Source organism: Osmia lignaria, chromosome 2, assembly GCF_051020975.1.
Source record: "Osmia lignaria lignaria isolate PbOS001 chromosome 2, iyOsmLign1, whole genome shotgun sequence".
NCBI classification, from domain to species: Eukaryota; Metazoa; Arthropoda; class Insecta; order Hymenoptera; family Megachilidae; genus Osmia; species Osmia lignaria.
In genome coordinates this window covers 6,224,541-6,250,883 of record NC_135033.1, presented here as the reverse complement: position 1 = coordinate 6,250,883, position 26,343 = coordinate 6,224,541, and the positions used below count along the sequence as shown (strand labels likewise).

The following is a 26,343-nucleotide window of genomic DNA, read 5'->3' as shown; positions in this document are numbered from 1 at the left end:
TGCACACGCCGGGACGTAGCATTGCGAGTGATCTAAACCTGATAAAGGCGAGACTATATCTTCTGGGTAACGGCGATCCATAATGCGCCAGGTGAGTAACCGGCGAGCCTGGGCCTTAATTTATATCGCTCGCTGCAACTATCCGACGTGCTTTCATCCGCGATACTTCAGATCCAAAGATCTTACCCGTAAATTACTCTTTGTGCTGTACCACGGTTCACCGTGGAAAACGATCGGAAAAATTGAATATCAATCGATGGAAATGAAAATTGATCTTCTGACACGGAATTATTATTAGTACTCTGGAAAAATGATTGATGTCGTTGTAAGACAAAAGTACGTGTTATTTATTTGTGGGAAGATAGAGTATTGATAATCCTAATAACTTATCATGAAAACGATACCTGAGACAAGGTTAGATTCGGTAAGGAAATTAATGGTATTGTAATATGAATCGATGTTACGAATATGATTTATACGGTGAAAATTGTGATAAGATTTATGATGTGGATCAGTGTGAAATAATTGATAGTTTAGCAGAGAAACATTAAGTTCGATGATGTGATATGTCAGAGTTACAGAAACACGCTTTATACATTATACTTTCATTTTTCTATTGGTCGTTCTACTATATCATATTGCGTCTATTATTAAATTGACTAATAGCTGCTTATCATTGCTTTGTGTCTTATGATATATAACTCTTGCGTCTTATTTTATACGTGTATCTTTCCTGACAAATTTTCGATTATTTTTAATTACCTAAGGTTAATATTAATCGAGTTAAATTGACAATTCATCCACTGATATAAGAAACCCTTTTTTTAAATATTTTATAATATTTAAAAAAGGAAATGTATAGTGTACACAGAAATATGTTTATGATTATTTCATAGTGTAACAAGTTTATAGTTGGCTGCAAGCGTCAGATTAGATAGGTGAAAAATCTCTGACGAATATTAGGGTAGCCTGATCCGATATGCAAGAGTGTAGGTTACCACCCTTGTACCTCATTTGTTTCCCGCTCTTTTACGCCCCCGTCTCGAACCGCTTCACAGCCTCGTACCACGTACCGGGTGAAAACTTGCAGCGTATCTTTTTTTTCTAAAACTCTCGAACCAGTCATCAATAACTCTGAACACATCACTCGTTCGAAACAACACCGCATCCCCTGCTTTTATTTTTCTTTATACAACCACCTCTATGTATCCTCTCGGCGTAAATACAATTAATCACCCATCATCGAATCCTTCGAAGTGCAACAAAGTTGTATTACAAACATGAAAATTTTCAAACTCGAAGCTTTAGATCGTTTCAGAAAATTGATTCATAGAAAAGGTTTATCAATCAATAATCAGTAATATTGAAAAACTAAATTCTAAGGGGTTAAAGAAATAAACCGAGACTCTCGGAATGACCTGATAAAACACGATTCACCGAGGGACGATTTTTTCTCGTGCGAGCTACCAGTGTACGGGTAGCAAGGAACGAGGCCGTAAAACACGCGACACAGGGAATCGTAAAGGTGGTACCTGGTGACCCGTTCGATTTCTCGATGCTCCGGGCAGGGAATCTCAGCCGAGCGGGGTCGCGATTAACACCGAAACGTTCTGGACACCGGGTAGCCTCCGAGGCGAGTAGGGTTACAGCACGTACCCGTGGCCGAGACCACCCACAGGTTGAATCGATCAGCAACTGATACCCCTGTGGAGGGAGCGAGAGGCCAGGGAAGAGATAAAGAAGAGGAGTTACAGGTGTAGCAGGGCTGCCTATGCGCTCAATTCACGATAACGGCCAGGTTCTCTCGGCTTTCAGAACGATCGGGACGCACGGGGGCTTTTTAACGTCGATTTTATCGCGGCCGACCTGAACTACGACCGGATCGCGAAATCTCGCCTGGATTTCCGGTCGTTGCTATCGACGGATGTTGGATTCACGAGCATTGATGCAGAATTAGAAAAATGATGATAGATGGGATCATAGGTCATAGATCTTAAATATTTTTGACGATGGAAGTGTGCTGAATATTAATTTTAATTTTAAATAATAGTAATGACTTCGAGTTTATGAATTTTAAACAATACCCTTCGTGTTAGAATATATCCTCACGCGTGCTTTGAAGAAAGAAAGGAAAAAGAAATAGGGACCAGGTGTTCGTACGCAAGAAGAAGCTTATTTTGCTTTCCCTCCAATTCTCGCGACCTCTCGAGGCCATTCGGAGGGATTCAAGCACGGTGACGCGAGATCGCGGGCGAGCAAACGACGAGTCCCGGATTACGGTGCTTATATGTATACGTTTACCTAAACGGCGGGCAATTAGAAAGACGGTAATGAAAGTGCCAGTTGGATAGCGCGTTTCGCCGGTTCGCCAATAAACAGTGTGTTTTACGGTACGCGGACCTGGAGACTCCGGCTCCTCACCTAAATTTCCCGCAGTCGACATTAAATTCGTGTTGGGGCGAGCGCGCGCCAGCGCACGACCAACCTGACCGCCATCCCCCATTTCGACTAACTGGATACTTATTAATTAAGGATAATTGCTGGAATTTACGATATCGTCCAGGTTTCGAGAGTATCCGCATCCTGGCTGAACATCGACTCGCTTTTTCGCCAAACTCTCTGCTGGATACTTAGGTACTCCTGAAACCTTTCGGTTCATTATTTTTAACATCGAGGGGTCCTTTGAAACCCGTTCCTCGTCTGTATCTTCTTCGCGGGTCACCGGATTTTTGTCGGGATAAATCATTGGATTATTATACGAGGACAGGTTTCGAAGAAGGTAAAGTGTAATGTTGCAAAAATTTGTTCTTGGATACATATTACTTTCCATACTTAAACTTCTTTTTATGCAAAGAACGGTGGTTATAATTCAGAAGCTCGAAATAATTATTGGAAATTATCACACTTTCAAAATATTTCAAAATAATTATTTTATCGAGGACTAAGTGTTCTGATTTCTGAAAACTTAATATTAAATGCGAGTCAAATATCAAAGCGCCTAATTAAACTTTCGAAGTAAATCATAGAAGAAGACGCGATAGAATTTTTGTTTGAAAAAACGAAATGAAAGAGGAGGATTTCAGCTGGGGCATACGATGCGTTTAGCACGATTAACACCGAAGTTCCAGGACAAGACGGTCCACCTGTCCGATCTCGAGCCGAACGACAAATATCCGTTTACACGGAATCGGGTGTATTACTAGCAATTTTCGTTTCGTCCAAAATTCACGACATACGGACGTGACTAATGGCCGTGCTCACGGTTGTCCGTAGAGAACGCCTTCTCCCCGCTACGTTTCGAAAGACGAGAACTGACGGAGTAGAACGTGGCTCATTGAAATTCAAATGTCAATCTCGAGAGTACGAGCATATATACTAACGAGACGGGTGAAGAGACGAGTGGAGGGCCGTAAATGTGGAGTGCTTTCCGTGTCGTGATGTCGAAAACGGTCGTCGGATCGCGCCCATGTTTGCTCTCGAATTCTGCCGGCCGGAGAATCTCCACATCCAAGGCTGCCTTCTTCTCGTCAAATGTTGTTTTACAACTACGAGCTCGGGAAGGCTCGAGTTTGCTCCTTAAAATTCGGTCAGCTCGACTAGAAGCTGATATTTCTTTGCTCTTACGTATGGTTCTAGTTCGGAGAGACTGACAGTCCTAACATACCTTTAGAAAATCCACCTGTTTAACCTCTCTGTTTACCGAAGGCTATCTTATCTTCGCTCGGAATTTATCTGAAGCTTCCAAAGATGGAATTTCAAGATCCTTCTAAAATCATATTCGCAGAAATCAGTTTCCTATACTAACAAGATTATAATAAATTTGAGAATTTAAGTTAAATAAAAATTATAATTAAATAAATATAAAGTGGCTCCAAGCGTTAAGGGGTTAAATTGAATTTCATCAAGTTTTCTCTCGTATCTATAAAAATTCCAATCAGCAACCTTGTCACAAGTGCCATACAAAAAAACCTTTCTCAAAGGATCAATCTCTTGCTAATAATTCGGTCATGTTTCAAAAATCTCCATATAAGTGGCATTTAATATTTCATGGCCCGTTGTGCCGCGAATTTTGATTTACAACCAGGTGAATATTAAAAAGCCCGATGGCTCCTGGAAAGTATCGCGAGCGTGGCCACTCGGTTCCCCGCCAGGCCGAGAATTCGCCAAGTACACATAATGATCGTCAAAGAGGTTGTACGGAGCGGTGAAGCGGGCAAGAGAAGTCGCACATAAACGAATAATAAAGCGGCCGGCGTAATATTTCAAGATGGCGCGCTACGTGCTCGGTAGATGGCACAGCTCGATATTATTTAGCGTCCTGGGGTCGCACCCACTTAACCCTATCCGGCGCGCAGAGCGAGCGCGCAAAAAGGGTGCCCACAAAGACAGAGAATAAGTTACCTTAGTCCGCGCGAAAGGACGTGCCACGGCATTCCCGCCGCGAGGACTTACGGATCCTTAACGGCTCGGTTCTAAGGCACGCGGGAGGGTCCTTATCGTGTACCGGGGAACGTTTTATTAATGCTGGCGTTTCCCGGACCGATACATTTCTTCCTTCATTTTTCCACGATCGACGGCTTTCCGAACGAAAGGAAATAATTAAAATATCAACATTAGAGCATCGACACTTTCCTTCTGCAATGTATCTGTTTGATTATATCACGAAAGGCTCGATACGAAATTGCAACGAAATTAGCCAATAACAAATTCAAGAATAATTGGACAAGTTGGTCCGTGACTTGAAGCTCGTCTCAAGCGTTCTTCCCATGGAATTGGATTCCGCTTCGATTCGCTGTTCTTCTTCAGGCACGCCGCGCATAATGAAACGCGCGAGCTCCGAAAAATACGCATTCTCGATGCGCATCGTTTACCGCAGAATTCCCTTATCGCGGCCGACCTCTCCCCTTTACAAATGGCCGCGATTCAGCCAGAAGAAGAATTCACGGATACACGTGAAAGGGGTTCTAAACGAACGATTCCTTCAACTCGTTCGCTTGAAGTATGCCTGGTAACGTCGACGTCGGTGAACGTCGTCGCATAGACCGGCAGGCAGAGAGTTAATTAATTAACGTGGCACAATGCGAGGCGAATCGATCTTCGGCGAGGAACGTTCTCGCGCACGATTTCCTCGGTAATTGCCCGCGATCCATTCCCTCGAAAAGAATTACGATATTTGTCAAGTGTCACGCGGTACTGGTCTAACGATGATGCGACTCTTATTAATGATCGTCCGCGCGTGATTTCTCGAAAGCGGACCCGCGCCTACGCAGCAACTTTCGATCAAGAAAGTTTCGATGACACAGCTGAACGGATGTTCATTCGGCGGGATAATTAAAAGGCTACCATTTTCATTCTGAACAGCCTACTGTCTAAAAATTTACACGAAAGCATTGATATTCAGTAATTAGCGAAGCGTTCAACCCTTCTTCGAACAGGTGGTTTCCTATAATTTGATAAGGTAAAGGGTTTCATAAATTTATTAGTAGTTATATTAATGGGATTATAAAATATGCGACCCCTATAATCCGAAGAAGGATTAATAGCGATGATTATGTTTCACATCTGTTGGTGTAAGCAATATACACTTATTGACAAAAATTGAGAAACAAGATGTATATATAATCACGTGAACAAACATCGAAATTATGCGGTTTAGGTATCGAGGTATCCTAAAAAAGCCGGGATCAACATCAATATTATTAATAGTTTGTGTATTCCTTTGCATTCTATTTTTGCCGGGACATATGTCTTCGTATGAAGCAACGTTCAAAGGCTCCTTGAATATTTTATCCTTCCACGATGCACGAATAACAGCAATAAAATAAAACGAATCGTGTAACTATCGGCTATATGGCCGTCGTTAATTCCATTGATTTTCATAGCGTGTAAGCGTGAATAATAGGTTTACAAGGTATTTCGGAAGAACCAGTTCTTTTCATTAATCCGTCCTCGATATTATCCCGCGACGGCGTAATATTGCTATTCATTTCTTGATCTTTTCAAATCGAGCCTATGAAATCAAGGATTCGAGACCAAACTGAATCTCATCATATCGAAAGAACGTCAGAGAACGAGAAATATCGAAACGATACCAGCTATCGATCGGAAATTATGAAGAACAGTGGTATCATTCGAATACTTTTCTAAAATGTTGTTAATCATTGCAGTAAATTTCTATCCTTCGAGGACACGCTTAATCAAAGATACTGACGAGCCTAATGAGTGGAAAGTCAATTAGAACTTAATCTCTATTTATTATTCTGTCACACATAACATTGCGTCGACTATACAGTCATCCATCAATCTTTCCTGATCCATATTTCAAGATTTACGTTGAAGATAAATTAGTGATTATAGTAATTATAATCTTCCTTAATATCAAATGAGTTAAAATACAAAAATAGCACTTCAATCAAAGTTACAAAAAAATTAGCCTGTGTCATTTACCAAATGTCCCTCGCCAGGGGCACTTTTTCCTTCCAGCTCCGAATTATACCTTCGTCACGTGATCGGCAAAACATCAGCTGATCGCGCAGCATCCCTTTCTCACACGCCGACGATATTGAGTTTACGTCCTCTCGAGGATCCTCTTACGACGGTGCGTGTGCAACGTACCCAATTAGCGAGACCACAAGAGATCAACTTCTCCCTTTCTCCGTGTCTTCCGCCTGCCGGTGTACACTTAGGGTCAAACGCTCGTAAACGTCCGTTCGAGCAGGCGGCTCGCCGTCTCCTCGAGCGTCCGTCAAAAATCTTATTATGAATTTCCCGACGGCCAATCGCACCTCGTCTCGATGACCCCGGATTGTCAACCTTAAAGGTCCCGTCCTCTTTCTCTTCGCAACTTTTCACTTGAATTTTCTACATCGTCCTCCTCCCCGTCGCACGCTAACGACCCGACTTGGCCAAGCCCACAGGCCACAGGTGTAGTAAACCTCTTTACCTCACGCACTCGCGTGTAATGGCCCCTCTTACACCCGTGCCGTGCATCTGCCTACCTCGCATGCTACATCGCCAGTCGTGGTCCGCTTCTTCCTGGCCGTCTTTTATCCTCGCTTCACTCTTGTTACGCGGCTCTGCGTTTTTGCATAAGGTTGATTTGCGCGCAAGGTGTCCTTTACACGAGCGACCATTGACGTATAGGCTTCTCTAAGAAAAAAAAGAAGCACTGTAAAATAAGGAGATTCCATCGATTGCTAATAACGCCATAAAATTACCGCTATCATTATCTTAAGTACATGGGACATTTTTATATTTGGCAAGTAATCAATTTTTTATTTAAATTTAACCCGCAATCTTTCTTACCCTATGTGGGCCATTTTTAATGTGCTTGACAAAATAAGCGAATACTGTTTATAAAGTTAATTGAACATCGCGTACAGTACTGTGGCCTGAAGGAAATTTTTGAAAACGAACGTTGAATAAGGGTCACCATCAGACACCTGCGAGCTCTTCTCCGCAATTACAAACGGCACGTCCGTATGCCGTCGAAGCTTGATGCATCGTGTCGCATCATATATTCCTGCGGGTTCGTTAGAGACGTACATCAGAATTCGCAGATATCGAGAAGTCCTTGGACGAACGATCGGAACGTCACAATTTATCACAGTCAGAATACAATTGATGTTACGTCTCTTCGTTTGATATTCTAACGCGTAACGTGAAAAATCGCGGTCTATCGTTCGACGTGTCAGCGGGAATAATGAGGAAGCAACGGGCAATTAGATAAACGAGACGCGAAATTGATAATGGACGATAAAATGTGATCAGGGTTGAAAAATTGAGATTAAGAACGTTGCATTTCGGTTGTTCGCCACCATTCAGGTGGGACGAGCTGACCGAACAAACGGTCCTTTCGACTCTTCCGGTCCCCCTTCTCCCTTTCTTTCTTTCTTCTGTCCTCGAACAGGGATTTTATTAATTTACGACAACGCCAAGTTAGTGCTCGTTGGAATTTACATAAACACAGGAGAAAACACGCGACAAATGAAGAATGAACGGGAAGAAAGGGAAACATCGGTTGTGTGGTAGAGAAAGAGAGACAAAAGTGGTACCGTTGATCGATGCCATCGGATGTTTTGGAAGCAGAGATTTCTGTTGTCGAGAAACCTACTAATGTGACGGTCTAGCAAGGCGATTTTTTCTTCTAATTCCGACATTAATAACAGCCACTCGTCCGAGGTTTTCGAGACACGAGGATATACGTGTGACTTCGGACGCGTCGTAAATCTTCCGGAGATAATTCACGTGGGCGCGATGTACAACGCGTCACAGGTGTCGTATAATAAGTGGCATCTGCATTCAACGCTCAGATTATCGTAATATGAAAGGAACAATGTAAACTGATCGCAAGTCAAAACATATTTTGAATAATTATCCATTAAGCAAGATATAATTGTATGGATGTGAACTTCCATTTGCTTCTGAAGGATGAAGGTTTAAACTGCTATCGCTGCTACTATTACAAAAGAAGAAATAGTAAAACAATTAATTATTTTCTTTGAAACACACTGTGTTCAATTAAACTCTTCACTTCCAAGAGGAAGAACTTTGACCAGCTTTTAACTTCCTCAGATTATAAAAAGAAAGATAAACATCAATTACTGATGCTCTTTCACCAAAAAGTAGTATTATGTAACTCGCTCAATTTCGTCGTCGGTCGTTCTAAGATCAGCTCGAAAGAACCGAAGTCTGTTTGACAATTTTATGTAATCCAGGTACACGAACGATTCTTCGAAAGAGTGGTACTTTTTTCGTGGTGCCAGGAGCTCCATGGAAACCTGAATGGTCGGGCCAAGAAACCACTGGAGCTCGTTCGACGGACATCGAGTGGTCCCTCTTCTTCGTTCAACCTAAGTCAACAAGCCGGGATCCCAGGCATTCGAATGTCCGGGGTTACGGGCACGAGTGCTCGTGAATACACGCAGGTGCACGCAGGTGAACGCGTCTCCGATTGTGTCACTTTGTGTGCGGATACTTGGTGTGGAACGGATCTGAGAAAACCGTGAGCACGCGGAAATCATCGCGCTTTTGCGCTCGTTGAAATCTCCTGGACTACCGAGAGCTACCTATCGAATCCAAAGCGTTTTCTACGAAACACATTTCTTTTTCATTAATTTTAATTTTTGGATTGTAATTAGTATTTGATAAAGTAGATAAAAATGAGTTGATGACTCTGGCTAATAAAGTGTTAAGGTAAATAATAAAAGTTGGAAATCGTCGCGCTTATGCGGTCGTTGAAATCTCCGCGTCTCCCAAGAGTGTTTTCCATCAAACTGAAATTTTTTCTATGGAATGCACTTTTCTTTTTATTTTCATCATTATCAATGTTGGATGATGGTTTAAAATGAAGTAAAATAAGTGTGTAAAAATAACGAGAATTGGCAAGGAATCGCAGCAACCCCTATTCAAGGTGAATAATGAAAATTGAAATATTATCCAGATGTAAAGATCTTAAATTGTGCAAATTATAATTTAAAATAAATTTTTAATTTCGTCCTCATTTGAAACTGTAATCCTCGTGTCTCCGATTTCTCGTTACCTCACGAGTGCTCATAAATTATTACTGCCTATGATAGATTGTCGAAGGATCATGAAATTTTTTCGATTTCAAGCGAACGTAATTAGCAATAAACCATGCGTACAAAGACGCCTCAGGTCAACTGTTCGTCACATGCAAGTTTTTCCCGTCAGGTTCTCCGTGTCAAACGAGTGGGTCAAACGTTAGCCACCGACACGCCTTACGATCGATATTATCCCAGCGTGTTTGCGAAGGATTTTTTTTTCTTTAACGAACGTTTATCGTTCGACAATCATCGAGGATCTCGCGAACTATCCGAGGCGTTAGAACGGAATTATCTGAGAAAACGTGTTTCGCGGTAGTACATCAAGCCGAACAAATTTATTACTGAATAAATAAGTCGACGGATACGTGTACGCGCGCGTACGCCTCGCGATGAATCCGGCGTCGTGTGTTCCGCGGCGACGGTTTGGAATGCGAAAGACGCGCGAGACGAAAGTAATCGAATACCATCTCGAGTTCGAGGTACGCGATTACGGACGCTCGAGTAAGGGAAACGATGATCGAGGAAAGATTTAATGAACGACGATCAAGGCGCCACGTATTGGCTATACAGTATTCTTTATTTTACTTCGTATTTTCGCCGGACACTCGGCGAGCGTTTGCACGCGTATCGTTCGATCGCGATCGTCCCCTCTGTATCTCTCCCTCTGCCATCCTCTAATCTAAATCATCCATACCCATAGAAATCTCTAAATCACAGAAAAATAATTGAAACACAATGTTTGAAAAGGTGAGAAAGAAAATGTTGAATTTACAACAAAAATTTAATATGTTACTTCAGAGTTACACGTGCGCATTAATCACAATTTCTCGTCGATTTACAATTTTTATATTTTCAAATAACCTGAAAAACATGAGAAAAATTTTCCTAAAGAAGGGATTTGATCGCTAGTACACACCAACATCCAAGCAATCAGACACGAATACCTAATTAGATCGCGTTAAATAAAGGGCTTGACATAAATAAAAGAAATCTCGATGCGGCTTAACGAAACACTGGCCATTAGCACTTCCGCTTTCTTCGTACGCTCTCACCGATCTTCCGCTTCTTCGCATTTACACTCACGCACGCACGCATACACACACACATATACATGTATTTATCTACGTGGACACGCGTTGCTGATGATACGCGTGCTGTTATTATTTAACGTTAAACTATCACGTGGTTTTTACTGGCACTCTCTCGTTCTCTTTCTCGATGCTCGGTAAAAGAGCTCAAAGGCACCGGTTAAGGCACAATCGTCCGTCGTACATCTCGCTACGAAAGGATATATCGAGCTTGATCTTCGACCACTCCGTCAATGAACACCTGGCAAAGCTGAAAGCCGGCCAAAGGGACCGTGTCGGCTAATGCCGAGGACTTGAGCAATTTTACGTCGATCCGATCGCTGATCGTAAAGTCATTTGTGCGAGGCTACACGTGGCTAGCGACGTCCGTTCCTTCGTGCTTCCTGTACGGGTCTCTCCACTGTGCAGACTCTTCGCTTTGCATAATTGATCCAAATTACCCTTTCTAACCAACTGTTCTTTTTTTTTTCAGGGCACTCGAACGGACGTCGCGACTCATCTTCTTGTCTCCGTGAAAAGACAACAATGCGGGTCTCTGTGCGAAACTGACATTGGATGCTGAACAACGCCGTCGACAACGCACTCCAGCCCGGAGTCCAGTTCCTATTAAAAGCTGTCCGCGAGCTGGTTCCGGGGTCACGTTTTTCTAGTTAGATCCAGGGGCGGCCCCGTGTCCTGTAACAGCTCGTCCTCGCTGTCCGTCGACCTCTCTTCCTCCGTGCTACCAGCGTCCGCCACCGCTTGTCCATCCGTTCGTCCGCTCTTCATGCTCAGATCGATCGGTTCTTCCTGTTCCGGGCCGAGGGAGCGGAGGAACGCTAAACTTTTATCGTGCGTCTCCGTTTGACTCCTCTGACACGATCCATCCGCGTCCCTGCATTCTTCCCGGGGACTCCTGTTCTCCTCGTCCCTCTTCGGCGACGGCGTCGATCTAGGACTCACGCTGTCGCTCGACGAACTGGTCAAACTCGCGACCATTTGAGGTGCACCGACCTGGTTCACGTAAGGGACGATGAATCGCTGCTGGAACGGGAAGAAGGGCGCGTTTAACAGCTGCATGTGCGTCAATGCCGGATGGAAGAACGGAGGACCTCTCCACATGGGGAACCTGGACACTTCCGGCCTCATCAGATCGTGAGAAGCTCGTACCAAGTCGACTGGCCTCAAAAGAGGGTCCTGACTCGGTCTCGCCGGAACGTCGGGCGTCCTCAACTGCGAGCCGATGTCCTGCGGCCTCATGTCCTCCCTTTTCGGGTACCTGTCCTGCTGATGGTGGTGATGGTGATGGTAACTGTTCGCGGTCGTGGTGGTCGTGGTCACCATACCGACCATGCTAGCCGCACTCGTGCTACTAGTGTTCTCGTTATTGTTGTTATTGTTCGCCACGTCCAACGAGCCGAACGCCTTCTCGTAAGCAGACTTCGGGTCCTTGATCAGACGCGTCTGCGCCTGGTGCGACTGTTCCTGGAGGAGGCAGTGGATTTTGAACCAGTTCGAGCGACGTCCATAACGGGAACCCGACTTCGACATACCCACCATCAGACACTTGCGCAGACGGCACGCCTTGCACGCGGTGCGATTCTTCTTATTGATCACGCACACGCCCCCGTTCTTGCATTCGGAAATGCTGCCTAGATTGTTATAGGTGCGACCGAAGAACGACTGTGGAGCAGAAAAACGCGGGACGTGCCCCGTTAGACAAAGGGAGGGCGATACTTTGGGGTTGGAGGCCAGTTTTGAAGACGCTTTGATGGTAATTTTAAGGAATCTTAGAATGTCTGTTGTGCAGAGACGATAAACCTTCACCTGATTCCGTATGTGACTCTTGAAATTTTCACATTCAGCTTTCTGGTGAGAAATTTTGACGCGGTTATAGAATTTTCGAATTAATTTCTAAAAATTAAATACGTCTCAAAGATATCAAGGAGATTGCACTATAATAAATCAGACACATTTCCATTAATCAAGTTCTCGTCTCTGCACAGTATTTAAAGGTATTGAAAATTATGTCATTTCAAAAGTTTCTCTCAAGTACCATTAATTAGTACCTCCAAATTAGTCCTCGATCATTTCATAAGAATTCAATATTTTGAATTAACCCTCGTTATCGAAAAACGTCACGAACTTTTGAAACGACCCAATATGTGTAATACAAGTTCGAACCCAGAGGCCCGTGGATCAACGTACGAGCAATTGTATCAGGGTTACGGTGCATGCGCCTGCACGCTTGAGGCTACCATTTTATTTGCATTCGCGAGTACCTCGTTGAAAGAAAGAAAGCGAGAGAGTGATAAAGGGGAGAAGGATGAAAGAACAAACGAATGAAAGATACGAGAATATAAACCGGCCATTGAATTTTTCCGTCGCCTCGCTCTGATGATCTAAAGAGAGCAATGGGATTCGGTGGATACTGACCTTGCAACCTTCGCACGTGAAGGCCCCGAAGTGAAAACCCGCGGCCGGCTCTCCGCAGACCCTGCAGAGCTGATTCATCTGCAACAAAAAGATGCGACATGTGGTTACGCTTCGGCTAAGAAACCGAACTCCGCTTAGAATGCAGCGGTGATCATGCCGCGAGCACGCGTGCAATATGTGCCAATCATGGAAGAGTTTCTTGCTCGTTCACTCGCGTCGATCTCGGGACGAAGGAAGGAAAAAGAAGAAAAGAATCACACGCAAGAGCCGGACGATAGGATAAGAAATAAAGCCGGTGGACGACGACACGCTGATCCCGGTGCTTGGTGATATTTATTTCACCGACGAACGTTGGACACCGTTTAACCGCGTCGGATTAATCATTCGGTGTTTAACAAGCTCTTCGATACGACGTCCCGTGTATACCGCGAGACTGCCATCAACGGTGAACGATTAAAACGTTTAAACTTAGACGCGTCGGGACGTGTATAGAAAAAAAAAAAATTTTTGATGGTTCCCCGTGATTTATGACCGATTGAGAAAAGGATCCATGAATGATGGGATCGATTCACGGTATGCCGATTCCGTTCGAATATCATCGGCCGCCGATCATCGGACACGCTGCTCGCGAGTTGAGAATCTTCGCTAGGATAGAACTACATTTGGGTAAGGAATTTGATGATTTAATATAAATTCGCACGGTTTCCAGCAGATGTGACCGTAACGAAAGGGTTAATACGTCTACGCTCGAAAAGCGACGCAGACATGATAAAAAGGAGTCCTTTTCTTGTTGCAAGAACCAGAATAGTCGGTGAGGGATTTGGTTGCGAGACCGTGTTCCTATTAAAATCTAGTTAGCCAGTCATTACCGGTGAATCAGACTGTAGCAGCCTTTGAGGCGAGCAGACTGAGACGCGCGACGACGATCAAACGAGAAAGGATGACCGACACGAGAAAGGTAAAATCGTACGTGGACGTTATTCGCGGGAGAGATCGCTCGTTTAACCGCGAAGATGTTCGCGGGAACAGGGTGTATCGATCCTAGTTTGCGATTTCGCAACCGGCAGGCAATCGTCGATGTAAAAGGGGCGTTCTTCGAAATATAATATTACGTCAGCTCGCGTGCGTGCCCAGAGGAGAAGCTGTCGGAATAACCGACCGGGTCAAAGGTCCTGCTGGATGCTTTCGAAATATTTTTGGAATTCGTGTATTTTTTTTTTTTTTCCTCTTCTCGACCGATGGAACGACGGTATGCGCGTTTACTGTAGCGTTTCACGCTTTATCTTTGCTCGAACACGATCGTGTTCTCCAGATAATTTCATTTGGAATGTTGTGTGGTAATCGTAATGGATGAAAAGATGAGATGATCGGCAGTGTACAGGGATTCGACAAAATAACAGTCTATGTGGTTATGTTTATGATTCAGTTGCAAAAATCTGGGTGGGACACAATGGCGTCAGCTTTTTTGTGAATCATAGATGAACAAGAAAGAAACGAAGTCGAGAAGGTTGGTATGATTTTTTGTGTTCTATTTTATAAATGAATCATATTACAGTATGACATATTTGATGGAGAGTATGATGTTCCAATAAAAAACCAATTAGTCTTCAGTTTTTTTTTTAATTTACGAAACACTATTTTTGTAAATGATTTATATTCTTAGGAGTTTAATTTGTGCATTTTTATACGTATTTGTCATATTTTACCCAGTGACCAGTGATCAACGATATATATTTTCGAATAAAATTATCTTAATTAGGTGCAAATCATGTTGGCAACAATTTAAAGAAACTGAAGATAAATCTTCTTCTCTCATTATCTCTTTCCTAATTTGTTATGAAATCTTTCTGCAATCTCAGATGATAATTTAAAGATACAATAGGGTAGATCATACAGGTGTCTCTTTAATCCACCTTTGAAATGCAAATAATACTGTATCAGCGTGAAAATCAAAGTTACAAATATCGAGCCATAGTTCTATCAATCTACTATCGATACACATTAGGTATATCTTATACATTATTTTAAACTAAACATAACAACATAGACTGTTGAATTATTTTGCCGAATCATTGTACATTTCTGGTATGTTTCCTCGACAATCATTATTGAGTCAAAATTAATACACCCTTAAAGAAACTTAAAGTCACAAATACCGAACCGTAATTGAATTATTCGAGCCCGAATACCCTGTTCGTCAAAATGAGCAGACAGCATGGTACACCGCGTTACAATGCCGCGGAACGAAGGATGAAAGTTAGTTCTGGCGGCGTATTAAAAAATGATTTCCCGTTTCGCAGTGTGTCCGTTCGCGTATCTAGGTGAGACGACGGCTGATGGCTTCTTGTGGGAACGGCCAGTAAAAGCTTAACCCGAGCCAAGGTAAAAAAGGTTAAACGTCCAACAGATGACGCGGCTGTGTCACCTCGCTTCTAATCCCTGCACCAGCGGCGGCCCGTCGCGCACCAACGGAACTAAATAATGTTCCTCGTGTCTCGATGGCCTCTCGCCGCCATTCCTTCATCATCTACCCGGTTTTCCTCGTCCTGCCTCGTTCACCGAGCGAACTTATCTTACCGCGTTCCTTCAGCTCCTCTGACCGCGCGATATTCGACCCTCTTCGACTTAATCGCACACCCGCATCCACGGAGACGTCTCATTAAGCAAAGGTGCGAAGGTAATGCCGATGACGAATGGCACTCGACGAAGAAATGAAAGTAGCGTGCCAACCGGGGATCTTTTTCCTCGCGTTATACGCCTGATGATTCGCCTTTACGCTCAAGCTGTCTCGCCGTGCACGCACGCACGCTTCTTATTTCATTTTATTTTTTTTATTGTCTCTCAGAGGGAAATGTGGGTCTGCCGAGACAACGCTGTCTTTATCTCTGCTTTCTACTCGTTCGGTGTTTGTATTAGATGCATACGAAATGTCGAATTTGCATCATCATTTCACTGTCATACCTTGCCGAGAAAATGATTTACTTAACACTCAAACAGCCGGTGTCACGTATTCCACCTTTGAAAAGCGGTCGTTTTCTGACGGAATTATTATAGTACGAGGGTTGCTCGATAATATGATTGATCACGAGTAAGAATGCTCGCAGAAATTTTAGATAATACTCGTTTGATGAATGGAAGTTTTTGTCAAATGTAATTGATATTTATTAAGAGAGGCAAAGGTTGCGAAACTTCGTTTTGCCCTATGGGAACTTTTCGAACGTCCAGGATCTTCTTTTTTTAATCCAATCACATCTTTTAACGATTTAAATTAACTTTGATAGCTACACCTCGATATTTCAACGTATCCATCTTCCCGAGGCAGAGAGACGAAGTCAATCATCCGTTAAACGCTGATCAATCCGACCTTTAAAGGATGTGCAAAATTTATCGGGTGAAGTCAGCTGGAGAGATCGTGGATTAGTACAGGTCGAAAAATGTGTTGTTACACAGAGTGTCCCGAATTTTTCTCGACAAAATGCCTCTTTTTATAAAAATCCTTCCATTTATCATTACAATTAGAAATGAAAAATATTAACACGATCATTGCTACTAATATTATCAAACAAGTATAAGAGAAATAATCAAAGAAAATTTTCTACCTGTTGAATTAAACCTATTATACTATTTATATAAAGCAACAAGTGGAAAGCTAAACTTGGAAATGAATCAATTATATTGAGTAATTGCAATTATCATTTATTCTACTAACTGGTAATGGAATGTATTAATAAGTTGCATTATACCGTGTCTTGCGATATATGTACGTCAATTTTCACTGTGGCAGTCAACGTGTTAAATCCCCAGTATCTACATTGTCCAAGCGATGAATGGAGAAAGTGAAAAGAGAAAAAGATGAAAGAAAAACTTACCACGTCGGTGTTGGCCGCTGCCGTGGCAATCGTCGACGTAGGCGTCCACCACCCTACGGTGGCGGATGTCGTACTTGTAATGATACCAACACCCGTTGCAGCAGGGATGGATCCGCTCCCAGCCAATCCTGCCGAGCTGGACAAATCGCCCACGTCCATTCGATGTTCTTTAATCTCTCGATGTAAACCGTTCGCGCCGGTCCCTCGAGCCGTCTGTTCCGTGTTCGATGTCGCGACCCAACATTTTCGTGCGTGTCTTACAACCTGCGACTCCGTTGAAAATTTCTTCTCGCTTCGTGGATTTCCAGGATCTTCGTGAAACGGATCATCGATCGTTGCTTCTCTGTTTATCGTCCGTCAACTGGAATCACAAACGAGATTTTTGTAATATCTATGTAGTAATCGTAATTATACAGAACGTGATCACTTTATTTTTTAATTTCAAACTTCACATTTACTATTTTTCGAAATTTATATAAAATGGTATTTTTCTTTATTACGTCGACTGCCACAGTGTAGGAAGACACGTTATAATAAGAATAGAATATTTTTCACACTATATATTTTGACATTATTGAACTAAATTCATAAGTATTGTACTAACATTGGTGAGAACAAGAATCCGTCGTGTAGAAAGTTTTCAGCAGAAATTTGGAGGAAAAAGTAATTGAAAAGGCAAAGAGTTTAACGCAGAAAACGTGTAAGTCGAAACGTGATAATTAACTTCTCAGTGGTTGGTTAATAATTTTATGTTAATGACTGACATACATACGGTACATTTTTACTGTTATTCAATTATATGTCTCAGTATTTTTCTAGTATTAGTTTAAGCATTAAATTAACTCTTCATCCCTAGTTAACGGATTAACGTATCAAAAAATTCTGAAACGATTCTTGAAAAAATCGTAGAATTCTTCGAGTTCTCGAAAAACCAAAAGCTGTCTCGAATTTCAAAAGCTTCTTGCTCGCCGTTTCTTGTACGAATCTCGCTGGAGTTAACCGAGATAACATGTCGTGTTTACAACGGTGTAACGCCATTACCATGTTAACAGTGCCCGCCTCGTAAGAGCCGCATAAATACGAGCGCTAATTACAGCGTCGACCACGTATTAATTTCATCGGTGCGCGGGAACCGAACCCGTGTATATACGCCTGGTAAATCCCGACGCGAGTAAGCGTGCCCGCTTCCGATTAACGAGATTTCCTGTTCGGCTCGTTCGACAAAATTGATGCCACTTTTGCGTGAAACTCGCGATTATGTAACAAGCTGGAGAAAAGAAATTAAATTGATGAATTTATAGAAATTGAGGAAAAAGATTACACTTTTGATTTCGGGTAGAGATATTTCTGGAAACAAATCCACATAAAACAAGAAAGTATTGAAATTTTATTCTAGGAAAATTCCTCTATGCTAAAATGCTGCTTACCATTCATAGTATACATTATATTACCAAAACATCGTAGAGTTTTAATGACGCACAGTATAAGATTGATTTCTAACCACGTACGACAGGTTCGAACAAGCTCGACGAAAATTTGTATGATGCATAGACCGGGAAGAAGCGAAATTTTTTTCCTTTTTTTAATTCGATTTGTCAATTTCTCCGTTGATCCGAGCTACGCGAAACACTACGGGTGTCTGGACGTCGCTAAATTTTATCGTCGAACGTCTTCCTTAAGTAATGACAAATTAATTAAGCGGTCGTATCGTCGCGAAAGACCGGTTCGCATCGTCGCCTTCGCGCAGCTCCTATAAATCCCAGTTTCTACTGGCAAACGTTCCCGTTTAGTGCGGGAAATATAACGCGACGAAATGAATCTCCCGTGGTCGCGAGCTAACCATGAATAACCCACGAGAAACATTATAATATTATTTCAAGCTAACGACGAAAGCGTCGGCTCGTTTAGCGTCAACAGATAACCCGAGTAATTAACTGATACCTTCGGGGACGATTAATTAGCCTGTTACATTGTTGCTGTGCTTTACAGTGCCGTCCGATAAGAAGCTTGTTCACTGTCGTTGCACAATCTAAGCTCGATTCTCAAACTTCATACACGATTATGATATTAACGTGTTAAATGTTGCAGTGAACACGGTCGTGTTAAATAAATCACGATTTAATTGCTATTATTCTAATTATTATTTTCAACTTTCCATCAGCTATCTTGTGAAATTAATATAAATTCTATTTAAAATTTTCTGTAATCTTTTTTCAATTATTGAATTATATTTATGACACTGGTCACTGGGGGCACCCACAGCATTCAACGCGTTAAAATTAATTGGATATGTCAATATTATTAATACCATGTTATCTTATATAACACATTCTATAATTATATAAACTTTTCACCATTTGACCGACTTCTAAATGAAAATACTCACAAACAATATTGCGTTATAAAGATAGTTTTAAAGGCTCTATTTATAAAATAACACCATCTGAATTTTATCAGCAATTGTCAAAGTTCCCATTGAATTATTCTATTGTCTCTTCACTTAAGATTCTCGAGCGAGAATTCATTTTCATAGATCTGTGTCTAGTTTGAACGAGGAAAAAAGAAGAGACAAATGAAGTGCATCGTTACTAGCGCAACAAGCCTGCAGTCCTTGAAATAATCGCTTCTTTACTCGCACGCGTTACCGCGTGTATTGCAAACGTAATCGCGTCATTCTTTTCAAGCTGGATTAGCAGCATCCTACGATTCTATGCAGTGTAGCAAGATACCATTAAAATTGTTTTATCGAACACGCGTAAACAATTGAAAAATTCCAACGTTGATGGGAATCCCACGTCCCATTAATTACGGTCAAGCATCCTAATAACCATAAGAACGAACGTAAACGTCAAATCCGACCGTCTTTTATGGACTAAAAAGAAGAACTGGTCCCTCTAAAAATAGATACCACTTTCAACAATAGAGGATCAAACACGAGCTTCGTGTAATCGAAGATGAAATAAGAAAAGAAAAAAAGACGATGTAGGCTGGATTTTTTCAACTTTCTCAGGCCGTCACGCGTCATTAATATCCTAATTGTCCGTCAACTTTTTCACCCTGACCGGTGATCCTTCGAGGCAACGGCGTTCCTCGTAATAATGATTGAAAGGTGAAACACTCGCGTCAAAAGTATCTCTCGACTGTCGCTTTTTTCTCCGCTCCTCAGCATCATCCGCGTGCTTTTTTCCCCCCCGCGGTTTCTTTTTCCTATCGCAAGCATATCACGATCGCTGCCAACTCGTGGCAACCAATGAGTGACGAGTGGCTGCAGCTTTAATGAACCGGTTGTGAACGGCACGTCACGCGGATATCATGGTACCGACTGCAGACAGTTGAAATTGTTGTGGCCGGACATCGTGACAAATTAATCATTGACCAATTGGTTTCGAGGGAAAGAGAGGTTTTTCGTAGGAGACCAGCGGCTGGTTTGTTAAACACCGGCAATCGTATACACTCGATTTCTTTGTGATCACTGTCCTTCGCGATACGTCATTCTACTTGATTCGTACAATTGATTTGCTGACTTGTACCTTCTGACGGATCACGATAGACAGGTTATAGAAAATTCAAGTAAATTTAACTCACATGTGTATCACATATTTTACGGTCCGAGAAATCTTCGCGGTTTGAAGACTCTTTTTTCAATGTAGGCACAGAAGATTCTCGTTGGCCTGAATAAATTCTATCTCTGAACGATAGAGAATTTTCAGCACACGTGTCTCGTAACGATCGCACAGTCACAACAGATCACAAAGCATCATACATCGAATAATCTTCTTAAACTCTTCACTGAATCTCGTGGGTGTAACACGTACCATCAGCGTACGGTGTGTCGCAGGACGAGTGTCCTGCTGGATCTAGTACCGTTTTCAGAGCACACAATTCGACGTCCTAGTTCGCGCACCATCCCCTCGATACTCGCCCGTTTCCATCTTTTCTATCTGCTTTTCTAGATCGATGCACTCGCGGGTTGAGTCACAGGGTATTCCTTTCCGTGAATTCGCAAACGTCACTCGTTGAGTCAAGCGTTTCCGCGGGTCAGCCCGGCCACGAAGCGCGAGTCGAGCGGCGCCCAGGGAATCCGCTCGTCTCGTCCGTGTCCTCGACGAGCGGACTCGGAAGCCGGCCTCTCGTTGGCGGAGGAGAGGCGAAACGCGATAAAAATGGAGAATCGAAGAGGTAAAAAAAAAAAAGATACACGCGCACGTACACACACGTTGAAAAGAAGAGGAACACGAGTCGAAGGTGTACGAAAGTAGAATGGAAGGGAGAGAAGGAGGAAACGCGGGACAAAACGGGACGAAGAAGAAGAGGATGGAGTCGTGGATGGACCACCGGCCGGCTCGGGGCGTGCGCTCGTGTAGCACGTGGCCGCGAGACTGAATATCCCCTACTTCGGCCACCTTCGTCAGTCCGTTTGTCCGCCTCGTCCTTATCTTACCTGCTCCACCGAGAAAGACTACCGCGGCCTTCTCTCCTTCTCACTCCTCTCCCCACTTCCAGGCCCTCTCCTTCTCGCGATGCTTAATCCTTTTCTTCCTCTTCCTTTGCCTCCTCCGCTGGATGCTGCTGCTTCTTTCCTCGCCGTTTCTTCCCTCCACAGTTGTTCTCTTCTTCGTACTTCCACCTCCTTTTCCTCCTTCGCTTTCCGATCCTTCGCTTCTCCTTCTGCTTCTGATCTTGTCGATCTCTCTCCGAGGAGCAGACGGATGCTGCGCGCGCGAGCCAACGAGCGATTCTACCGTGTATGAGTGTCCCGAGACCAATATACTGCTCTGCGTTCTGCTCAATAGAAGCTGAGGAAATTTTATTGGATTTGAAAAAGAATTTTATTAGATCCAAGATTCCTTATATTCCTTCAGACACTTTCATTTGTATACGGTGTTAATTTATATGTTAAATCAATGATAAATTCTTGAAACGAACTTGCGGGAATCGAACTCCCTATGTTTTTCCTGAAGAAAAAATTCAATTCAATCAGCAGCTTCGTTAATTTACGCTCTCCTCTTGGCAAACGTCTCGCTAGTCTCACTCAAAGGACAAATTTCTCTGACAGTATTCCGTCGATCGGCTTGTTTTTCTTCGGTTCAGTCGATCGAAGGAAATATTCGACGTGTTCAGAGGCTGAGAATTATGAACTTTCCACGGCGAAAATGTCTCCTAACCTTTGTAACCGAGTCGACGGTTCATAAAGTTCCCGGAGTACGTTTTCCCGGGGCTCGTCTTCACCATTGGTATCCTGATAACCATCTATATTTAATGAGCCGTTCATTCGACACCGCGATTTCCCCGCGAACTCCAACTCGAAGCACGTGCGGAAAAGCGGCGCGTTATAAAATTCGCTACGATACAACGCGAGCCGGTGATTCGCGTAACTATAGCAGTCGAACGCCTCGTAAACGTAATCGAGGAAAACACCGCCGACTCGTATACCGGGGTACTTTATCGACCCTTCATTTTTGTTCCACCAGTGTTGTCCGCCACTTCGCTTCCAGGTGGTTTGTCCGTCGTTGGAATCGAGGGAATCTTGTTTGTTCGCTCGTTATCAGCCATTTTGCACGTATGTGTAGATTTAATAAAAAATATGATATAAAATTATTTAAAATAAAGGATTACTTTGAAATAAAAACCCCTTTTACTTTGTTCGTCACCGATACTTGTAATCGAAATTTATTGTCAAATTATAATATTATAATAATAAATTATAATAATTTATATAATATTACAGTATTTGTATTTATCGATATTTAGTTCCTTGGGACGATTATTTGGTGTCGTAGAACGATTTCGAGCGTTTATTAACACGCGTTACTTGAGCCGGCCGGAGACTTCAATGCCCGCATAGAAGAGATCCTCGGTGATTTCAATACTGGGTTTGCCGGACACGAGTAAACTCAGTCCGTCTTAGCTTTCAGTTTGCTAATGCAATAATTCTTCCATTGTTTAAGCACTAAAGAAACGTAATTCTTTTATACAAACTCAATACCATCAGATAGGTTCTTGAAATTTTCTTAATAATTCTCGTTCTGTGATCTATTCAAAATTGATGTACTTAATTTTTCTTATATAAAATAATTGCACACGAGTACACGGATGAACCTTTCGCAATTAGCAATCAAAGCTCGAGTAATTTATCCAGATGTCTCATCAGTCGTAGAACTAATCAGAAAAAAAAGATGGGAAAAAAATATCGTCTTGATCCTTATGCAATCGTCCCAGTGTTTTCATCGTCGTAAAACGTGAACGATCGCGTATAATGCGCAATTACGGTGAATCCTCTTTGAAAGCGGCGCTCAGAGGAGAATAAAAATCACGTCGTGCAAGCTGCGCCTTTGTTAAAGCATCGTTCGAGAGAGATCCGCGAATGTATTTCAATTACACCCATCCTTGCCGTTCTCCTGCTAGCTCATTTAAAACGAGACAAATGGTATATCATGGTATCACAGTTGAATGGAATAAACCAGGAGAAGGCAACTTCGTTCGAAGTGGGAGGCGCCCGATCAGCAACCAATAGAAACAGCCGCCACCCACGAAGCTATAAAAATTAATTTATCACATGGATCGCCGCCTACGCCATTGCTCCGTTCCCGCTGCCACAAGATTTCCCAGCATCCCCGCGAGATAGCGTTATCTGTCGGGTCTTCCCCGACCTTTCTTCGAAAACTTTTCTACTCCAACTGTACTGTAACATTCGAAAGATTATCTTACGTTTATGATTGTTTATGCTTCAATTGGAACGTGATTCCTTAACGGTTTGTTTTTATCGTATTATTACTTTTCGATTTTAAACAATATATACGCTCCTTCTATCTGAGTAATAATAATACATCGAATTTTATTTGTGAATTAGTAAAATTAACTTAATTTTTATAAATATTCTGTAGAACATATAAAGGTTTGTGTTATAAGTCTATATTCACATAATTACTAAAGTTGATTTAATTAGTTGTTTTAGAAAATCTCGTAGTGGCACGCTAATAATTATAATTCATCTTTCAGAATATCAGATTTAAGGTATTCATAGTTTTTAATTGTTATATTTAAGAAAAGATTTACTCTTTTTTCGCATGTATCTCAGATTTCTTTAATAACGTATTATAATTAATGTGATAAGCTGAGCGTTCTATAAGCCTTATTTTTTGTATGGTTTGTAATCTTTCATTACCGCGCGCTTTGAACAGAACTGCTATCGCCATCTAATTATGTCCAGTAAAATTAACAAAATAGTTCCGTTTATCGTCGGTAACGCTCTCTAGATACTGACCCGATATCATTTTGGGGTGTCAGGGACCCCGAAGCACCAGTAAATGTCTGCATACCGACCTGATATCATCTTGAGGTGTTAGGGAGCCCCCTGTGGCTTGGGGAGCTTAGAATACGGCCACGGTATCCCCTGCCTGTCGTAAGAGGCGACTAAAAGGGGTCACACAAACACATGCACGCACCCACACACACACACACACACACACCGGATCAGACGATTAAGAGTATGGAAATGTAAAACTGATGATAGATGGAAAATGTACAAAGAAAAAGATAAGGTAATTCAAAAAATGCGCGGGGTTTGGTGCTGGCGGGGCTGCGTGGCCGATAAAGTTCGTTGGGCAAAACGGGGACAGATTAGGCCCCAATAGCACCGGCCCTTTAGGGGCGAAAAGAGATGGAATGGAATGGAGGTGTTAGACTATTACATCGACTGCGGGGTGAGTCACTATATAATGTAGGTAGTTTCACCCTCGTTTTTAGGTCTTATATTTCGCTAGATCCGGTCGTATCTATCGTTATCCCAAATTTTTTACGATTTGTTCGTTTTTAGGTCTTATATTTTGCTGTTCGTTCTTATATTTCACTGGTCCGTATTATCTACCGTCGGTATTGACGTCGATGTACCTACCGGCGGTAGGTAATACCGACAAATGAAATATAAGAATGAATAGCAAAATATAAGACGTAAAATGTCCCTAACATCTTGGGATGTCAGGAATCCCGGCGACTTTCAGCGCACCGATCTAATATCATCTTGGGGTGTCAGGGACCCCGGCGACGCTCTGCGCGCCGACCTAATACATCTTGGGGTGTCAGGGACCCCAACAGTGCTCTGCGCACCGATCTAATACATCTTGGGGTGTCAGGGACCCCGGCGACATGTGTACCGACCATATATCGTCTTGGGGCGTCACGAACCCCAATGCCTCTGCGTGCCGACGTAATATCATTTTGGGGTGTTAGAGACCCCGAAGCTGAAATGTGCGACCCATAGACTTTCTGTAGAAAAATTGAAACCTCTTGGCATTGAAGATTGTTTGACAAACTTGCACTTTGGTAAATACATCATTTGAAAAAAGCAACTGAGTTATTATTTAATTTACCCAATTTCATTTCTCAGTTATTTATTTAATGCTTGTACATTCTTTTCTCAGCTATTTATTTGACTTAAATTCTTCTACCATTTTAGTTATTCAATGAACTTAACTTCATTTCTCAGTTATTTATATATAAAACAACTGTTTGATCTTTAATAAATTACAAACATAATATACATGAAAATCAAATTTAAATCGGAACACAGTAACTACTTCTCAATATAAGAAGTTTGACCTAGAACGAGGTGCGATCTCCTCAGTCTTATAGCGACTGCCGAGGGGTGCGGATCAACCTATCAACCATAGATATACTAATAATTTACCTTCGGAGTTTAATTAATTAATTAATTTATTTTTTCCGCCTATTAACAAGCTCATCAAAGAGGAATAAACTTTATAATTTTATCTCTCTTCTGGGGTTCGGCCGACCACCCCTTTTATTTATTATTTCACCCTTCCTTATGAACCACGTCTCACTTTTTCCGGCTATTTATTATTTTATCCTTCCTTATGGACTAAAGTTCACCCTTTTGAGTTATTAATTATTTTATCCTCCTTTATGGGTTAAACCCGCGCTTCCTAATTATTTATTATATTTTATTTCTCTTTATATGCCTCACGAGGACCACCCTTCCCAGTGTTTATCCCATTCCTACTCTTTATGTACTAAGGTCTCCCTTTCCAGTTATTTATTTTTTTCATTTTTTTCATGGACATCGCAAGGACTATCCCCTGAATGTTTCTAATCACGTATCCTCGTACCCTTTGTATTCCTGCATCCCTTACATCCCTGCCTCCCTTGTACCGCTGTAAGCTCCTTTGGAATAAGAAATCATAAAAAATTTAGTTACTTTTTCTACCGCCAAATGGCGCTGTTTCGAGGTCGAAATTTTAGTTCACATTTTTCCCGTTAGAGGGCCAAAATTTCGGCATGATATAGTTCCTTTTTTCGACACCAGAGGGCGCTGATTCGACATAGAAATTTTAGTTCACATTTTTGCCGCCAGAGGGCCAGAAATTGCGCATGATATAGTTCCTTTTT

The 26,343-nt window shown here is 42.2% G+C and overlaps 1 protein-coding gene and 1 long non-coding RNA gene across 4 annotated transcripts in view; one reads left to right on the top strand and one right to left on the bottom strand.

Annotated features, from left to right (window-relative positions):
- Positions 1-11,266, top strand: part of LOC143305385 (uncharacterized) — a 127,581-nt gene extending 116,315 nt beyond the window's left edge. The window contains exon 4 of the long non-coding RNA XR_013062274.1: positions 11,127-11,266. This is a non-coding gene — a long non-coding RNA (uncharacterized LOC143305385). The remainder of the gene's footprint in view (positions 1-11,126) is intronic.
- On the bottom strand, positions 10,132-21,335 carry LOC117605795 (uncharacterized). 3 transcript variants are annotated; one of them, XM_034327516.2, is made up of 4 exons: positions 20,524-21,335; positions 16,939-17,299; positions 13,070-13,147; positions 10,132-12,316 (listed from the first exon to the last, which is right to left on the bottom strand). In XM_034327516.2, the coding sequence occupies exons 2-4, from the start codon at positions 17,095-17,097 to the stop codon at positions 11,291-11,293; spliced, it is 1,263 nt and encodes a 420-aa protein (XP_034183407.1). In that variant the 5' UTR covers positions 17,098-17,299; positions 20,524-21,335; the 3' UTR covers positions 10,132-11,290. The 3 variants fall into 3 exon arrangements, with proteins under 3 accessions (XP_034183407.1, XP_034183409.1, XP_034183408.1); XM_034327518.2 differs by having other exon boundaries at positions 20,754-21,335; XM_034327517.2 differs by lacking the exon at positions 20,524-21,335 and adding an exon at positions 17,543-20,292.
- Positions 21,336-26,343: the final 5,008 nt, after the last annotated feature.

Excerpts from the sequence above, each read along its gene's own strand:
- LOC117605795 (XM_034327516.2), bottom strand. The coding sequence starts at position 17,097 with ATGGACGTGGGCGATTTGTCCAGCTCGGCAGGATTGGCTGGGAGCGGA. Across the intron at positions 13,148-16,938 it reads CAGCGGCCAACACCGACGTG|ATGAATCAGCTCTGCAGGGT; the intron begins GTAAGTTTTTCT and ends TTTTTGTTGCAG. Across the intron at positions 12,317-13,069 it reads TCACGTGCGAAGGTTGCAAG|TCGTTCTTCGGTCGCACCTA; the intron begins GTCAGTATCCAC and ends TCTGCTCCACAG.